Raw genomic sequence first — 19,660 nt, 5'->3', positions numbered from 1 at the left:
GCCTGAACCAATTCCAGGTGTTCTGTTCGTAAAGAGAACACATGCCGGCTGGGGTCCCGGCAGGATTTGCCCTGAACGTTCTTCCCTTTGCCCTGCTCCCACACTGATCTGTTTTACAGGATAGCCCATTGTTGATGCCTCTCTTCACTAGTTTTGAAGTTCCTTAATGATATCTCATCCACATTTTTCTAACTTAGAACTTCCTCATCCTCATCTAGGACATGAGATGTATTTACTAAAGGGGTTTTTTTTTTCTTCTTCTTCATTGCTGAACACACACTACAGATGTGCTCTAGTCTTTGTTCTGTAACTAAAGGTGGGCCTGTGTGGAAGGTAGTTTAAAGCAACTCACTGAAAGAAACTAGATTATAGTAACTGAATAGCTTATTACAGAAAAAAGAGACCTCAAAAATCAGGTCCATGCTTTATCCAAAACTACCCCCCCCCCCAAACAATATCCTAATAGCTGCCCAAGTAAAGTATCCTACCTTGTTCATCTCATGACAGAATCTCAGCAATACACATAATTATTCATATTCACCTAATGGACAGAAATCACATTAAGACAGACCCAATAAAGCCAATCTCCAGCTTCACCTGTCCTCCCAGGAGGCCACCAGAGCTGGGTGTGGTGGTGGGTGGGGAGTAAGATAGAGATACAGAAACACCACCTTTCTTTCTTATCATTGTGATTCTCCGCAAACACATAGACTCATCCACACACGAGAAGCAATGGTTTCAATCAGTATTCAGAAACAGGAGGGCAGAAATCAGACCAAAGTTGAGGCTGCTTCCAACGGACAATCCAAGTAGGTATTTCTTTCTCTCCCAACTTTTAGAAAAACTACAGTGGAAATCATTTAGGCCCGGAGCTTCCGTCTATGACGATCTGGCACTTAAGGTCTCATGGTAGAAGGAAGGGTCAAGCCTATCCTCACTGAGTTTTTAGTATGATCTGATCTGTTAACTGTAGCTGGCCCTGAGGAATATAGCAGTAAAACTAAAGATGCCCTATGGTTAGGAAGGAATCTAGATTCTTGTTTCCCTGTATGTCATCCATGCCAGGACGCCATTCTTGCATCTCTCCACATCACATCATCTGTACTATTAGTCAATACATTATTCGTATTTTATTCAAAAGTCCCTGGGACATCGTTTAGAGTTGTTTTTTCCAGATGTCCTTTGAGATGGCACAATCCAGAGTCTGGGATGTTCTAACTCCTCACTGTTGGGTCCCACCTCCCACGGGCACCGTCTGGTTTTCACTGCTCTTCTGTTTGCATCCATTTGCATCCAGCAAAGCACTCAGCAGCTCTGCACATTACTCAAAAACCCATGTACTCACAAAAAGAAATAATGTTCAAATATTTCCTTTGCAATTGTTTTATTCAAAGCAAATTAAAAAACCTAATATATTTTCCTTTAAAAAAGGGTTAAAAAAATATATTTTATTGATTTTTTTACAGAGAGGAAGGGAGAGAGATAGAAAGTTAGAAACATTGATCAGCTGCCTCCTGCACACCTCCCACTGGGGATGTGCCAGCAACCAAGGTACATGCCCTTGACCGGAATCGAACCTGGGACCTTTCAGTCCACAGGCTGACTCTCTATCCACTGAGCCAAACCGGTTAGGGCTAAAAATGAGGTTTTTTAAAAAATAGTTTTATAATTAGTGTTGATGTTGCTTATCTCATCCTCAACATATTTGACTTGTATATTAAGTTAAAGTTCTCTGATAGCCATGTACATTCTAATCTTTTCTAGGTATCTATGAGATTTCATATCCAAAAGCCAACACTACTTTTCTAAAATTAAGAAGAAAAAAAGTCCTTGTTCCCAATGTAGTAGACAATTGCTCCAACAGGTAAAAAAAGTCTTTGCTTTTGGCCAAATGTTTGGTCTTGATTTCTGTTGTGTGAAACAAAGTGTTTTTGTTTTTTTCAGAGAATGGAAGGAGCCTTAATTCTTTAGGGTTGGTTTTCTTGTGTGTGTGTGTTTTTTTTTGTCTCAAAGATGTGTCTAAAGTGGGTATCTGAACATTATGATGATTTGGCCTGTGCGGTCCAACTTTGAGATGATATTTTCACATCAGGGAAGGTGACATTAGGCAGCTGTCTTGTATGTAATCCAAGCATCTCAGCGTTGCCACCTGAGGTCCCTCCAATGAAGAAGACAAGACTCCGATTTTATTTCACCAACAAATAAAGTCCATGGCAGTCAGGAGGGCGTGGGGAGGGGGGAGGGGTCACAAGAACATGACATAAAAATAAATACTTTACACACGTTTTCCCATGTCCAAAAGTGTTAACATTCTAACTGAAGAAGATTGGAAGGTAATTACCTAACTCAATTATTTATAAAAAATATAAAAACACACAAACCACGTGATGCAAAAAAAAATCTTTTTAATCTAAAAACTCATTTCCCAGGGCTAATTCATTGCCAAGCCCTACCAATTTTTATCAGTTTATTAGACTAACAAGAGCTATTCAGCATTTTCGTCAAAGTAAGATAATATATAATAGATTTCGATAAACCTTTCTCAGTGAGGATATGATACTGCAGGCAGTTCAAGGAAAAATAGTCATAACTTTTTCTTTGGTGTAACCAAAAGGATATCCAAAAGTTAGCAAATGTTGATGTTTCAAGTGATAAGAAATTGCCAAATGGACGTTTAAACTCTGGTAAAAACAGTTGTACAAGGAAAAGCTCCACCCACAGTTCTGTAGTGCAAGTTTTCAAATTTCATTCTGAAAAATAAGTTTATTTCATAAGCGGGAAACAAATTGCAGCAGTGTATCACTCGCTCTCTGCCTTCCCCCACCCTCTGCATGTGCACACCCTCATTTCAGTGCTCGAAGGTCCCCGCTATAAAGGAGGAAATTCATTAAAAAATTACCCACGTTTCTAACAATCGGGCTGGGAGTTGTGTCTGTGGCTGCACGGCAGCAGGCTCTGACTACAGCGCTGTCCCTTCCACATGTTTGTCATTTTTACAAAAAAGAAACAAAGCCTTTTTTCCCCCAGAAAAAAGTACCTGAACCCATTAGTCACTTAGCCCTTTCCCCACCTTTCGGGTTAGCCACGAAAGCACACCTGTGCATATACCCATGCGTTCTGTGCACTCAGAACCAGCAAATCTACCACCTCGTTCTCGAAGTCATGGTCCTCTCCCTTCTGGAACGCACTCATTTCCACACATACTTTCAAAGCATCGCCACCTAGTCCAGAAGCTTCCATTACTCTACCTGTGTCTTTTTCTCCTCATATATCTGCACATGTTGTGTGTCTGTGTATTTTTCTTAAACATAAAAAGTGTTCAAAATGCACACATACACACCTATTCACACACACCCAACATTTAACAAAAGAAAAAGAAAAATCTTCCCCAGGAAGCACTTTCAGAAGTTAAGCTTCTACTTGTTTTTAAGCCACAGGGCGAGTGCCAAGTGAGTCCTAAGTGGCCCGCATCCACTGCAGGCATGGCAGTGCCTGGGTCCACAGCACACACACGGGTGGGATCCCTGGGCAGACAGGGAAGGGTTCCTCGGGCTCCCTAGATGGGTTGTGCATCTCCCCCACGTCACCTGGGAGATCCATCCTTGCCCCTAACTTGCTTCCCTCAGAGGACCCCCGCACTCTTCCGACGGGCCCCTGCCCTGGGCATTGGTTGTCCCATCTGCGGGGCCACATGGCAGGCTGCCCCCATCCATGTCATCCCCCACCAGTCCGTCCAGGGAACAGCCCCTTGCAGCGCCCAGGACACGGCGAGCCCTGGTGTCCACAGGCTCCGTGGCCTCCCCTTCGCCTTCCGAGATGACGGTCATGGGGCTGCTCTGGATCCGGTTCCGCAGGCTGTACCTGCTGCTGGCTGCGGAAGGTGGGGTTCGACTGCGGCCGTACCTGGGGCCGGAAAAGGACAGACTCCGAGGCATCAAGCCTTCATTCCTGGCCCACTCCTCCTGGGCCCTTCTGTTCTTGCTTGGGGAACAGCTGGACGGGCTGTCGGGAGCGTCTGGCGCGGGCTCCGACCTTGACCTCTGGAACCTAGGGTCTGTGTTCTTGAGCATCTCGGCTGCGGACATGCGGGCACTGGTGTCTGACCGACTCCCCTTTTTCAGCAGCAGAGCTTTGAAGTTGTCACTGCTGGTGCTGCTCTTGCGGACACTTCTCTGAATCGATCCCACCTGCTTTGGGGAGGCCAGGCTGGGGGCAGCACCGGTGGGTGTCACTGGCGGGGAGGGAGAATGGTTTCTAGTGTGATCGTCCTCTGAATCTTTACGGCCAAGGACTTTCCTCTTGGATCTGAGATTTAATAACATTAAGATAAAGGTTAATCCAAATGGGCCACTGGATGTCAGCCACAACCACCATGCTTATCTTACTGCACATTCAGGTCACCATCTATGTAAACCTCCACACACCCATGCACAAGAATAGTTCATTGTATTTACCATGTGTGCCCATGACCCCGCTATCATTATTAACTGATGGCCTCTCTTCTTTAAACTCCACCCTCACTGGATTATTTTGAAACAAATCTCAGACATAAGAACTGGATAGGACCATTACTAAAGTTTTTAATAACTGTCATTTCTAATTTAATTCTCCTACATTGGACTGATCCTGACTGGATTTCATGGTGCTGGCAATGAAAAGGCCTAACAGCCAATTTCCAGAATACCCTACCCCCTCTACTGAGAAGAGCCCCCACCCAGGTTCTAGAACAATTCTACAAGAGTCTGACATAAAACCAGTCTTCCTTCGCTCTTACTGGACCATGTGTCAACTCCTAGAAGTCCAATGGTCCAGAAAACAAAAGCGAACCTCCCACGCCATGTCCTGTTTCGTGACTCATGTCAGAACTTCTAGCTGATCAGGAAAATGTGGGGCTGTGGGGAGAGTATGAGAGAGGAGGGGCCTTCAGGGAGAGTGAAATGTTTCCTGCAGGTATTTCTTGTCCTCAGTCGCTAAGAACCTCCCTGTTCCATGTGTTTTCTGCTGAGAGTGAGTCAGAGATAATAAAGCAGATGAGCCAAGTGGCCCCTTGCTGGTCTTTTCATAACAACAACTCAGTGTGCCAGGACTCCGTTAGCCAAGCACAGGTGGACTTGCTTTAAGGAAACGTGGTACATCTAATGAATAAAGATGCAGGAATATTTATTTTTCTGCTATAAAATTCTAGAATATGCAGCAGGGAAAGATTGAGAGGATGCTATCTGTACACACAGATCAAGGGTCGAACCTGCGCACTACCGACTTCTAGCTGCGACCTTGGGCCATTGCTCATCTATACCGTGCCTCGGTGTCCACACTTGTAAAATGGGGATGATGGCATCAGCCTCACAGGTTTGTGAGGATTCCACGAGATAAGGAATCTGGGGAGTCACATGGACCTGGGTGCACTCCCAGTGCTTAAAGCGACCTTGTTCAGTTACCTTGGGCAACTTAAAATTTCTGGTCTGTTTCCTATATGGAAAAGGGGAATAACAGCAGATAGCACATAATTTAGCGATCAAGATGGATGCAATATCAGCCATAAAATGTCAGGCACAGAGAAGGTGCTTAGTAAACCTTTGAGTGTCACTTAGGAAAATATAATTTCCCTTCCTGCCTCTAGGTCAGGCTTCAGTGCTGTTTTCATGTGACCTGCACAGCAAGGCATGGGGGAGGGTGGGCCATGATGGCTGTCCTGGGTTTGATGCTCCCAGGGTTCTCTCCCTGCTTCTGGCCAAAAAGGAGCCACCAAAGTGGAAAAGAGGAAGTAGTAAGGACACAATTCAGAGGCTGAAAGGTGGCCAGACCTGATGTGGCACCAGCCCCTTTGGGAATGCAGAGACTGCATATGATATCTAGGTTCAATGGTTCTGCTCAGCTGTCAATAAAAGCAATGTTCTAGAGCAGTGGTTCTCAACCTTCCTAATGCCGCGACCCTTTAATACAGTTCCTCATGTTGTGGTGACCCCCAATTTCATTGTTACAAATTGAACATAATTAAAGCATAGTGATTAATCACAAAAACAGTATGTAATTATATATGTGTTTTCCGATGGTCAGGCGACCCCTGTGAAAGGGTCATTGGACCCCCAAATGGGTCGCGACCCACAGGTTGAGAACCGCTGTTCTAGAGTAAGTTAATGAGCGATGGACAGAAACCGTAGAAATACTAACATCTCCGAATTGTAGATCTGGAAAAGACTTCAGACGGTTTGGTCTGACCAAAGAAGGTGCCTGAGGTCTAAAGAGTGAAGTCACACGGCTGAATACAAGAACTGGGACCTGATGGAGTATTTTTCCATTTATAGCACATGGCTCCACAATTTCTACAGGTTGCCCCTCCAAAAGCAGCTTTGCCCATCCCCTTTTTGCAGGTACTGGTTTGTGATGTCATTTTTTTTGTTTGGTTTTTCAACAAAGAGGATGTGCCGAGTGCCACACAACAACCCACAGCTATCCTTGATTAAAGCTATGGCCTTTAACTGCAGATTCAGAATTAAGAGAAGGGATGGAAATTTATAAAAAGTAGTGTTGCTTTTCAAGAACAGCTGTCCTCTAAAATGAGAATTAAGTCTAAACATTTGAATTCTCTGCTTTTATATTGTGTGTGTATTTTTAAAGAAGATGGCTGTAAAAGGTGCTTAAACAGTTAACTCTGGCTTGAAAACTAATTACTTCAATGAATATAAAAATTTCACACCTCAACTGGTGTGCTACATGTTCCATCTGGCTTCCAATCTGAAGGGAATTTATTTGCATTCTAAAACTTGAAAGCTGTGTTTCAATTTAGATATTCTTTACTTTGAACTATTAGCTTAGGTACTGAAGGGGATATAAAATAAAGCCCTAAAAATCACAAACTTTAGGTGGATTTGGATTATGTCTGCTAATATACTGTCTGTGTTAAAATAAAAACCAGCACATGTCCTTGGCTTTCTCTTTATAATCCTATCCTACGTGGCCTTTACGGCTACCATGCACACACAGGATAATTCAGACAGGCCAATTCCTACATCTGCTGTAGACATAATTATAATTGCGCTCTAGATATAATTCTCTAGTAGGAGAAACCTCAAATTTTTCAGAGCCTCAAGAAGGTTGCTAAAATAAAATATAGAGAAGATCTTTGGCATATTTTTAGGAAAAGCATGTTGTAATTTGGGCCCACAACAGTTGGGTTCTCACTGAGACCAAGTATTTAGTACACAGAGCGGCCAAGCAACACATCTCCTTGCGGACTGCTGTTATAAATACATACGCCTGCAGTTAGCAACCCAGTGCATTCCATACTAAATGAAAGCCATCGAGTGTTGGAACAACTTCCAAACAGTTAAATACCAATTGGTTTCATTTAATTCAGAAAATATTTATTGAGTGCTTATTATGTATCTAGCATGGTTAGTATTAGAAACAGCTGTGTAAGCCTCTAGACGTGCCATTAAAGTTGATTTCAAAGATTGCATCATTGTTCGTTTCGCTGTTTCGAGAAATAATTTGGTAACTAGCTACCTTTTTATTCCTAATGATATCAAAGAGAACAGTCAGACAAGGAGCAGTCTGTGGAACAGAATGTTAAAGGAACAGTCTGTGGGGTCTTTTGGGATATTTACTAATACTAGAGCCAAGAGGTAAAAAACATAATTCTTCACAAACACCTTAATTTGCCAGCTTTGTTTTTTTTCTCTCCCAAATTATGTGTTTATGTATTGCATGAGGAATTTCAGGTAGGGACAACCCTATGCTTTTCATCGCATGCAATAGTTTTTGTTATATTCCAAGAATCGGGAAAATGGTCATACACAAGGTTAGTCCCACAATCAGGATTTTTTGTTTCCAGAGGGAAAAAAGGAACCTTGATTCAGGGCAATACAAGATTTTGGAAGGATAAGGGCATGTGTAAGAGTGATCTGAAAATACTGCGGTGAAGAAGTCTAGGAAGAAGCAAAGGTTTTATATAGAAAGTACTTGCACATATACAATCTTAATAGTTTTTACAATGTCACTGTTGTGAGAGTACTTGCCTGTTTACAACCAGAAAAATGAGGCAATAAGTAAAACTTTAGTGTTAGGTCCTATTCACTCAAGGTGACCACATCTGAAAAGTATAGGCAGTTCTTTTAAAAATATTTATTCTTTATTTTTTCAAACCCAGTAATCTCTGATGCCAGTAGGTGGCACTAGCAGCATACAGTAAAGCAAGTAGATTTAATTCCTTTTGCTCCTGCTTTAAAAAGATGTACTCTCTTATTGAAACATGTATGCAGCCGAAGAAATTGCACTATAGATTCCTGGTTTTTCTGTAAAATAAACAACAACAATGCTGTGCCATTAGGAAGTTCCTGTCCTGTAGCGCTAGTCTGTGCATCTCCCGTCCACAGAACACAGCCTTCCTCCCCTGGACTGGACCCGGGCTGCTCTAATCCAACTGCTAAATACCCTGTCATATGACTGACACATTGCGTTCCTGGCCAGCAAGAGCAGTGCTGACCAGAGGCATCACACAGAGCCTCTGATCCCCCTGTCATCATAAAAATTAGTGGAACACAGTAAAACAGAAACTGGAGTCCAAGGAAATAAAAATATAGAAACACATGAAAATAAATCAAGTTAATGAAAATAATCCAGTTAATGAAACCTAATTGGATGATAGAAGAAACCTCAAGAAAGGAATATAAATTGAGGAACCATTTGGAAGAGGGGGACTCAAAAAGGAGAAGGAAATATGAGTTGTGGGTACCTGTGAATAGCTGCGAAGAGGTCTTCTGTGGTCCGGGGTCTACTGGGGGTCATCACCTCATCACTCCCTTCTTCCTTAAGGAAGTCAAAGACCTCTGGGGAAGAGCCAGCCGCGTCCGGCTCCGGCACCCGGGCTATGGAGAAGCAAGCAGCAAACACAAGATTCACAAGTGACTTGAATTTCAGTCTTTCGCCAAGCTCCCAGTACGCTTCCCTGTCATTCCTGACAACGTGAGAACCACAGGGACGGGCAATGGGGTTTGATATTTTATAAATACGGGGAGCATGCTAGCCAAAGCTCTTTCTTTTGTGTTCAAGTCTAGATCTCCCAATGAAGCTCTTAAATCGTGTTGTAACATTACTTTGTGGCTCTCCGGAAGGGAGAGTACTCAGTGCTATTTAATACCCAGCTTGCTGCAGACCACCACCCCCTCCACCCCTCTATTCTCTGTCCTTCTGTAAGCTCTACCCTTAGATCTAGATTTTTTTTTTTAACATTTCACACAATGCCAAGCTAGTAACCTAAGTGTGAGGCAGCGTAGGAAACCGACTGCTGGCTCTAACGTGCACACGCACCAGCCCTGTCTGCCTCGGCTGCACATGGTCGGAGAGGAACAAGAGAGAAAACCAGACTCACGCCCTGGGTCCTGCAGAGCCGGGCAGCGCTCCTCCGCATGGCCCCCGTGGTCCACGCTGTTCTCGGCGCCTGGCTCCTCCTGCCTGGGGGCTGGCGAGGCACTGGGCTGCACCATGGGGACATTGGCTTCCCTTCTGCCTGGGGACGTGGATCCTGCAGCTCCTCCCTCAAGAACCGAGCTGCCAGAGGAGTCGGTCTCATCAGAACCAGCCGGGGCTGCACCAGTCTCGTTCGCCTCTCCCCTCGTGGGGCTGGGCACCGCTCCACTCACGTTCTCTGCTGGCTCCACTGTGAAATCTCTCTGCGGAGGTGGCACCACCAGGAACAGTTTGGGCTTCTTGGAAATGGGGGGTGGCTTCTTGCTGGGCGAAGGTCCGGGGGCCCTCTGGAGCGGGGCGGTCCCGGGGCCCGGCCCGGCCTCCGCCTCCCCGGCACTGCCCGGGCTGCGGCTCGGGCGGCCACGCTCGGCTGCACCGTCCCAGTGACCCTGACTCATGATCTTGGCAGGAGTCGGAAGCGGGCTTGTCACGGAGGCAGGCTGGCTTTCACTCTCCATTTCATTTATGCTATTTCGGGATTTCAGCAAGGCAGATGGCTTTAAATGATACTGGGGCACCGGCGGAGTTCGTTTTTCCTGAGATGCTGGTTCAGATAGCGGTGCTCCCTGGGTTCCTGAGTTCCTTCTCACCGGCCTGAGCTGCACCGTCTGCAGGGCCTCGGCGGTGATCAGGGGCAGGGGAGGCCTGCCGCCCTCCTCCGTGGTCCCCGGCGGTCTGCAGGCCTCCTGGGGGGAGGTTGGCTGGCTAGATTTTTTGAATGAAGGCCTGGCATCTTTCACCAATTTGGGGTCGAGTGGCGGGGCAGGAGGAGGGACCGAGGGGGGTAAAGACGGTGGAGGGGGTAGCACCGGGGCAGGTGAGCCCAGAAGGGGGCTCCGGGCGGTGGGGGGAGGAGGAAAGCCTGCATCAGGAGAACAGAAGGGAGTGAGAACCTCTGGGGGCGGAGGGGGGAACAGGGGAGACCGAGGCAGAGGGCCCTCGGGGGAGTCTGCTGAAGGCGGCGGCCGAGGGAGGAAAGGAGACTTGTCCGCAGGACATGGAGACGAAGGAGAGGGGAGAGAAGGGGCAGCAGGCAGAGAGGCCGGCGCCGAGTCCAGCCTCTTCACCGTCCCGCCTCCCTCCGTGGACGTATTAGAGGACAGGGACGTGGACGACGAGGAGATGGAGAGCGAAGACACCAGGGAGGACTTCCTCTCTGGAACCTTGGGCTTGGGCTTGCCCTTCCCATTGGCGGGCGACATGGACTTTAAAAACACAGGCACGGGGGTGAGCGCGGTGGGCGTGTTGGACTGGCTGGAATACCCGCTGGACGGGGAGGTGACTCGGTGGGCCTTCTCGGGCGACGTGGTCTTTGGTTTGACGGAGCCGCCGGGCAGGGGGGGCGCGGCGGCCCTGCACCCCTCCGGGACGTGGTGGCCCGGCCCGTTGCCAGTTGGCGCCCCGCTGCCAGCCGCACGGCCCCCGCCGGGGCTCGCAGGGTCGTCCTGCAGGCCCGTGTAGTCGATGTAGTAGCCCCACGGGTCTGTGTACTCGGACTTGATGCTGCTCGTGTCGCTCTGGGACGGGGTGACCCCGCCCGGCGCGCAGCCGTGGGGCGCGGTGGCGGAAGCCAGGCTGCTGCCCCCGCTGACGGTGCTCTGGCTGCGGGAGCGCGGCAGCCACGGCTCCTCCAGGTCGCTGCAGGGGCTCTGCGAGGGCGACAGGCCGCCCTGGCCCCGGAGGCTCAGCTGCAGCGAGTGCTGGAGGGAGGCGATCAGGCTCTCGTTGAGCACCTGCCCGTTGGCCTGGCCGATCTTCTTGGGGACCCTCCGCAGCGAGTCCGTCCGAGAGGGGGGCAGGGGCGGCTTCTTTGCTTTCTTCAAGGAGATGTTTCGAGAATGGGATTTGTCCCCGTGGTTCTTCGGAGCTCTTCCATCAAAAACATTGACCACGCTGTGCCTGGGGTTCCCAAAGCCATTGCTGCTGCTGCTGCTGCACAGACTCCCGGGCCCAGCATCGGGGTGCACTGCGTAGTAGCCATCGTGGTCCTCTGAATACAGAGACCTGGCGCCCTCTCTGTGGCACGTGTGGTCCAAACTGCAGCTGCTCATGTTACTTCCGGGAGTGGAGCAACCAGGAGTCGCCACGTGAGGCTTCAGGGGGGATGCCCGCCCGCTCCCCGAGGCACTGTATTCCCAGGGCTCCCCATCACCATGCCCCCCGCCTCCCGAGTAACTGGGCTCGCTCCTGCCGTCCACGTCCTGGGGGTGGGCTGGGAAGTTCGGGTTCCTTCTACAGGTATAGGCCATGGCTTGGGACCCGTTCTCCTGGTTTGCTGGGGTGTTGAGGGAGACTGTCGAGTCACAGAGGGCCAGAAGCGTGGCTGCCCTGGGCGGGTGGGGGTCGAAAGCCTGCGAGACGATGGTGGAGGGGCCCTCACTCCAGGTACCACCGGGAGACGGGCGGTCACCCTCACCAGAGTGCCTGGGCAGCAGGTGGTCTCTGGACCGCACCTTTGTGTGGGAAGAGGAGCTGGTCATTCTACTGTCCAGCTGCCCCAAACTCTGAGCAGTGTGAATGGCAATGACCTCTGAGGAGGAGGGGAGGGTGGCGCTGGGGATGACGCCGGTGCTGCACGTCCCGTGGGGAGACACCACGCAGGCTGGGCTCGCTCTGTTTTCGCTCTCAAAGAGCCTCAGCTCCTGAGACTTGGGCCTGAAGAGCGTCCCGGTCCTTGAGGCACCTCCTAACTGCCCTGGGTTTTGGAACGTGCCGTCCCGGTCTTGCACAGGGCCCGGGGCGCCCGGCCGGGGCTCCAGGGACTGAATGCTGGCCCTCGCTCCGGATCGGGGGAGGCTGTGGAAACCCGCATCGGTGTTGAGGCGAGAGGGGCACACGATGCCCGCAGAATCGCTCAGCACGGACATGTTCCCGGAGGAGCCTGAGAAGTGGCTCATCTGGGCGGCGATGCCCTGCCCCTTCTGGGCCCTGATTCTCCGCATGGAAGGCGGCACGACCTTCACCTCCTCCGTCTGACAGCTGGAGTCCCGGGTTTCCGAGCGCTGCCCCGCAAGCCGGCAGCCGCCAAGCCTTCCTAGTGTGGAGCAGTGGTCGGGGGCGTACACCGAGTGACCACCAACACCATCCTGGCCGGTGCCAGAGGCTGCAGATAAAGCAGAAGGAGGCTTGTTACCTAAAACTCGGGCTCTTAGTTCATCACCTGAACCCTCACCTCTTTCTGACTCTGCTGTATTTAACATAACACACACACACACAAACTTCTCTATTTCATCTATTTTCTTTCCTCCCATAGGCACCTGAGTGAGTTTAAATAGTTACCAAATAGCTCCTAAAATAAAAGTACTTATTATGAATTTCATGTACTTAATTTGTACTTCCAAATCCTCCTATAGATTAAGTGCTGCATATGGAATTCTTAGGTACCCCCTTTGAGATTAAGGCTGAGAGCTCTGTGGAAGGTTTACTTTTCAAGTGACCTTTTCGGTTTTGTAAAGATTTCAAAGTAGCCAGTCACCTACGAGGCGCCTGCCCAGAGCATCTGTCTGTCACGCAGAGACTGACTTTTCCAAAGACAGATGAATGTAGCAGTTCAACAACAGGGCTCCAAAGATACCACTTATGAAGGATATGGGTATAAAACAGTGTTAATTTCTGTGGCAGAAGAAAATCCTAAGAAAAAGAAAAATGATTTATAGGCCCATCTGTGTTTCAAACATTTCTATTATCCAACTCAAGCCATTATCATCTGTCTGTCAGTGACATTCAAAATTCAACAGCAATCTGTTGTGTGCTGGTAGGGAAAAGCAGCGGGAACTGATCCAGTGAGCGTTTCCTCAAATTAGCGTTATTCATTTCTTGGAGCTTTACAAAAAGAAAAAAGCATAAGGAAGGCCAAACACAGAGGGAAATGGAGGAGAAAACACCTCAAATGTAGGTAACAGATTTCAAGTACCTAGGAAAGAAGAGAAGCTTTAAAAAAAATTGTGAAGGCAAAATGTACAGAGAAAAAAATCAATTCATGCAGAGTAATCATTAGGACAAATTAAGTCTTGAAAATTAGTAGCAAAACCACAGTTCTCTCTGGACAGTTCTCACCCAACAAGGACCCGGAAAGAGCTCAAGCAGGGGCTTGCTGAGTGATGCTGGTTGGGCACCCACCAGCACCACTGCTCACCGGCAAGCACACTGGTGGTGATGGGATTCTGGAGCCCTCCCTCCACACCCCACATTAATCCCCAAGTGCAGCTAAAGCCTTGTGCTCATCCAAACAGCAAAGCACTTAACTAAAATGGCAGCAATGTTCCTGGTACAAACCACAAGAAGATGCCACCCTGTGGTGGCAGGCACCCAGCACAAAGCCCTTCCCTTCACTGTGCGGATGGAGAATCATTTTTGTACTCGTATTTCTACCCAACAGGACCCATTTCCTTCTCCTTCCCCTCTGCCAAGTACCCACTCACTAAAGACACACACAAACTCACACACACACACTCACACATATGCATATGAGGTTCTCCCTTAGAAAGAGCAGGAGCAAGCAAGAGGGCAGGAACTGAAGAAAAATCCACTTTGAGGAAAGAGACAAAAGGCACACGTTTTGCCATTTGGTACAAGTATAGAAGGTGGGAGCCTGGCTTGTATGGCTCTATCAGTTTGTACCAGTTTGATTCCAAACATTAAAGATACCTAGTCTACTCAATGATGGGATTTAATATCCTTTCTCTCCCCCCCACCCCCCAAAAAAATTATAGTAGTTTTTGCATGGGATCAATGGTAGATTTTTAACTGTCTCTAAGGCCCATAATGTCCGGCTTATTTCAGGTTACAATTTTGAACGTGAAATCATTCCAGGCTTCTGAAAATGGGAATATAGCCACCTCTTCCCCATCTACAGCCAAGTACAATTTTCTTAAGATAACCCTATTTTTCTAAAGCCCTTTTAAAATGGAAAAACTCGTATATATTTAACAGAGAGGCCACCAAAATTCTATTTCCAAAACAGGTCCTCCAATATTTTCACACTACAAAAAGTATCACAATATTACAGATTCAGATGCTACATTGATTAGAATTAAAGAACAAAATCAGACTACAACAAGAGAATTATAAACAATCAGATGCTGCTAAAAATACTGATGGGATTTATCTGATTTAAAAATATAGTGTAAAGAAATAATTATGTATATATTTTTTTTACTTATTATATAATACTATAAGGGTTTTTAAATTTTTAAAGAACACATGTAATCAAAGATAGAAATATACTAGTTAATTTTAAGGTTTACATATGATTTTTAAAAAGTCTTATCAGCAAAATACCTAGGAATAAACTTAACTAAGGAGGTAAAAGACTTATATGCCAAAAACTACAGGACACTGAAAAAAGAGATAGAGGAAGACATAAACAGATGGAAGAACATACCGTGTTCATGGATTGGTAGAATCAACATCATCAAAATGTCCATACTACCCAAAGCAATCTATAGATTCAATGCAATCCCCATTAAATTACCAACAGCATATTTCACAAATCTAGAACGAACGTTCCAAAAATTCATCTGGAATAAAAAAAGACCCCGAATAGCTGCAGCAATCCTGAGAAAGAACAAAGTAGGTGGGATCTCAATACCAGATATCAAACTGTATTACAAAGCCACTGTTCTTAAAACAGCTTGGTACTGGCACAAGAACAGACATATAGATCAATGGAATAGAATAGAGACCCCAGAAATCGACCCAAACCACTATGCCCAATTAATATTCGACAAAGGAGGCAAGAGCATACAATGGAGTCAATACAGTCTCTTCAATAAATGGTGTTGGGAAAATTGGACAGATACATGCAAAAAGATGAAACTAGACCACCAACTCACACCATACACAAAAATAAACTCAAAATGGATAAAAGACTTAAACGTAAGACGGGAAACCATAAAAATACTAGAGGAATCCACAGGCAGCGAAATCGCAAACATATGCCGAAGGAATTTCTTCTCTGATAATGCTCCTAGGTCAATGGAAACTAAAGAGAAAATAAACAAATGGGACTACATCAAAATAAAAAGCTTTTGCACAGCAAAGGAAACCATCAACAAAACAACAAGAAGACCCACTACATGGGAGAACATATTTGCCAATGATACCACCGATAAGGGTTTAATTTCCAACATTTACAGGGATCTCATGAAACTTAACAAAAGGAAGATAAACAATCCAATAAAAAAATGGGCAACGGACCTAGATAGACACTTTTCGAAAGAGGACGTACAGAAGGCCGAAAGACATATGAAAACATGCTCAAAGTCACTAATTATACGAGAGATGCAAATCAAAACGACAATGCGTTATCATCTCACACCTGTCAGAATGGCTATCATCAACAAATCAACAAACAACAAGTGTTGGAGAGGATGTGGAAAAAAGGAACCCTTCTGCACTGCTGGTGGGAATGCAGACTGGTGCAGCCACTGTGGAGAACAGTATGGATGGAGCTTCCTCAAAAAACTAAAAATGGAACTCCCATTTGACCCAGTGATCCCACTCCTAGGAATATATCCCAAGAAACCAGAAACGCCAATTAGAAAGGATATATGCACCCCTATATTCTTGGCAGCACAATTTACCATAGCTAAGATTTGGAAACAGCCTAAGTGCCCATCAGTAGATGAGTGGATTAGAAAACTGTGGTACATATACACAATGGAATACTATGCTGCGGTAAAACAAAAGGAACTCTTGCCTTTTGCAACAGCATGGATGGAACTGGAGAGCATTATGCTAAGTGAAATAAGCCAGTCAGAGAAAGATAAATACCACATGATCTCACTCATTTGTGGAATATAGAGAACAGCATAGACTGATGAAAAGGGACAGATCCAAAGACTGAGAAACAGCGATCAGGTTATCAATCCCCAGAAGGAAAGTAGGGGAGGGCGGGGGTAAGGGGAAGAGCTCAACCAAAGGACTTGTATACACGCATATAAGCCCAACCAATGGACATGGACAACAGGGGGATGGGAGCATGAGTGTGCGGGGTGGGGGAGGGGGGGAGGTTGGGGGTTAATGGGGGGGGGGTGAGGACACATTTGTAATACCTTAACTAATAATAAAAAAATAATAATAAAATTAAAAAAAAGTCTTATCAGCACCTGTAACTAATATATTATTGCATGTCAAGTATAATTGAAAAATAAATCTTAAAAAGTCTTGGCAGGTCTTTAATAATGTTTTTAATACAAACTATCAGAAATTATTCAGAAGGAGATTCCTTTAAATGAGGCTTTTTCTGCTTGGGAAACACATATTGGGATAAGTTCCAGAAATAGCCAAATATAATTACACATCAACAAAATAATCCTATCTGAGTCTAAAAAATAAAAGAAACCTCACAACAGGGTGTTCAAATATATTTCAATGTATGTTTAAGATAAGATTAAAGAAAAAAAAATTGTATCCGATTTATTTAAATGGAAGGCAACAAATAATAAGTCATCAAATATACTTTGGAAGTAAATAGAAAATATCATAACCTTGATTTTAAAGTGTTATATATTAGCTAGTCTCTAGAGTCCATTTACGTATTTTGAAGTAAAAGCTGCATATAATTAAGCATAATATAAATATAACTCTAATTCTGGACACACCTCTGGTTAGATTTTTAAAAAATCCAAAGCCCTAGCAACCTGGGTAGTGTTTAGTGGACAGGACATCTAGAAAATTCCTAAAATGAATAAAGAAAAAAATATGATTGAATTTTTTCCCTAAATGTTACTGTATTCAAATGCTATTTTCCCCTTATTCTACCCACCATTCCTTCCAACTAGTATACCTATAAAACTAGTCATTGTGCCCTGGCCAGTGTGCACAATGGTTAGAGCACTGGCCCTGCACCAAAGGGTTGTGGGTTCAATTCCCAGTCAGAGGCACGTAGTACCAGGGTTGCAGGTTCAATCAGGCCAAGTGTGAGAGACAAACAACAGATGTGTCTTTCTCACATCAATGTTTCTCTCTCTCCCACCCTCTTTCACACTCTCTAAAAATTAATGGAAAAAATATCCTCGAGTGAGGATAAAAAAAAAAAAATGAGAGACATTGTCTAATTTTCTTTCTTTCTTTTTTTTTTTTTTAAAACTAGTTCTAACTTAGATATAGCTGTCTCAGTTGACCTCCAGCTGTGATCCAGGTCATATCACTGACTGTGCAATGACATCAGCTGCTGCATATCTGGCAACAATCACAACATTGATGATATGGGGAAAGCTATTTTCTTTCCGCCAGCCTTAAGAGTGGTTCCATGTCACATGCAAAAGAGAAATAAACATGAGCTCCAGGGGCTCAAACATTCATTTAAAAAATATTGCCCTGGCCGAAACCGGTTTGGCTCAGTGGATAGAGCGTCAGCCTGCGGACTGAGAGGTCCCGGGTTCGATTCCGGTCAAGGGCATGTACCTGGGTTGCGGGCACAGGATGTGCAAGAGGCAGCTGATCGATGTTTCTCTCTCATCGATGTTTCTAACTCTCTCTATCTCTCTCCCTTCCTCTCTGTGAAAAATCAATAAAATATATTTAAAAAAAAAAATATTGCCCTGACCGGTTTGGCTCAAGGGCATGTACCTCGGTTTTGGGCACATCCCCAGTGGGGAGTGTGCAGGAGGCAGCTGATCGATGTTTCTCTCTCATCGATGTTTCTAACTCTCTATCCCTCTCCCTTCCTCTCTGTAAAAAATCAATAACATATATTTAAAAAATAAATAAATAAATAAATAAAAAATATTACAATGACAGAAGATATGAGTTACCAAGCTGGCCAAATCATTCCAGTGAAGTCAAATAGGCAAGTGAGGGATTGGCCCATACTGGTTGGCTCAGTAAAAAAAATGATAAATATTCATAATTCTGAGGTTCTAGAATTCATATTACATGCATATATAGATAATTTATACTGGATACTTAATGTGCATCTTATCTGGGCCAAACTATTCTTACACCCTTTGCACAAAGCCATCCAAAACCTAGCTTTCCAAACAAATGTAACCTACTCTTGAAACATCAACCTTGTTAACTTACAAAGGGTCTATCTTTAAAGTTGCTCCTTTTGGTTAAGACACACCTCTTAAAGATCAGTTCAAATACAAATGTTACCTGAGTCCTGTAAGAGATTAGCTCATTAAGCACCTAACGAACATACATGTACATATTAATTTCTCAAATTAATTAGCCGTCATCCAAGAGAAAAAAAAGTTTGAAGGAACGATACAGGAGGACTGGCCACTAAAAAAAGCAGCATAGCCCTAACCAGTTTGGCTCAGTGGATAGAGCGTCGGCCTGCGGACTCAAGGGTCCCAGGTTCGATTCCTGTCAAAGGCATGTACCTTGGTTGTGGGCACATCCCCAGTGGGGAGTGTGCAGGAGGCAGCTGATCGGTGTTTCTCTCTCATCGATGTTTCTAACTCTCTATCCCTCTCCCTTCCTCTCTGTAAAAAATCAATAAAATATATTTAAAAAAAAAAAGCAGCATGTGGGGGCATGAAAAAAAGGCAGACCGCACAGTCCTGTGGGTGTAACCTTGCCTTCGTTCTAACCCCTGTGTTATGGGATGAGACGAGCACCTGGACGTCGTCTGGGTCACTGGAGCTACCCACAGCAGAAGCGAAGCTCTGCTATTCTTGTCTCGTTGCTGCAGTCCGGGAGGCCGAGCATACATACTGGGGAACTGAATGGCAGTCAAAGAGGAAATGTCAGGTAAAGAAGAATGAGCAGAGGTGCCGGGAAAACAGACATAGGAACAGTGTCTATAGCCCCTGGAAGCTGAAATGCTGCCTCAAAGTGCTATAACAGGGATACCACTATGGCTAGGATACATTCATTTTAACTAAGAGGCAGGTTCAGAAGGAAGAATTCTGAGTTTCTAGAGTAAAACCTTTAACAGTAAATGAAAGTAAAAACATCAGGTGAAAGTACTCATAATGAAATAAGTCCAGAGGTTGGCTGAAGAGAAAGGCACGTTTCTGGAAGGGTAGTATTAATTCCCTACAGTAATTACAATAGCACCTATTATGCTCAGACTAGTACCAGATACCGAGGGCTTCCCTTATATTAATTCATTCAATCCAAACAACCCTCCCTTGAATGAGGAAGCAGACTCAGAGAGGTGAAGGAACCAGCCGGAGGTCACCCAGAGAGTTAGTGGCAGAGGTCGGGTCCAAATCCAAGCAGCCTGGCGCCAGAGTCC

At 45.6% G+C, this 19,660-nt stretch overlaps 1 protein-coding gene across 5 annotated transcripts in view; it reads right to left on the bottom strand.

Moving 5' to 3' along the window:
- Positions 1–1,428: 1,428 nt before the first annotated feature.
- Positions 1,429–19,660, bottom strand: part of NHSL1 (NHS like 1) — a gene marked incomplete at its 5' end in the record, with an annotated part of 211,643 nt that continues 193,411 nt past the window's right edge. For all 5 annotated transcript variants that reach the window (XM_081094563.1, XM_081094565.1, XM_081094564.1 and 2 more), the window contains 3 exons: positions 1,429–4,305; positions 8,735–8,867; positions 9,371–12,571. In XM_081094563.1, coding sequence (XP_080950689.1) covers positions 3,609–4,305; positions 8,735–8,867; positions 9,371–12,571 — 4,031 coding nt within the window. In that variant the 3' untranslated portion in view covers positions 1,429–3,608. The remainder of the gene's footprint in view (positions 4,306–8,734; positions 8,868–9,370; positions 12,572–19,660) is intronic.

The sequence above is a fragment of the Myotis nattereri genome (genome assembly GCF_964212035.1).
Source record: "Myotis nattereri genome assembly, chromosome: 6".
NCBI lineage: Eukaryota > Metazoa > Chordata > Mammalia > Chiroptera > Vespertilionidae > Myotis > Myotis nattereri.
This window is presented reverse-complemented; position numbering and strand designations above follow the sequence as displayed.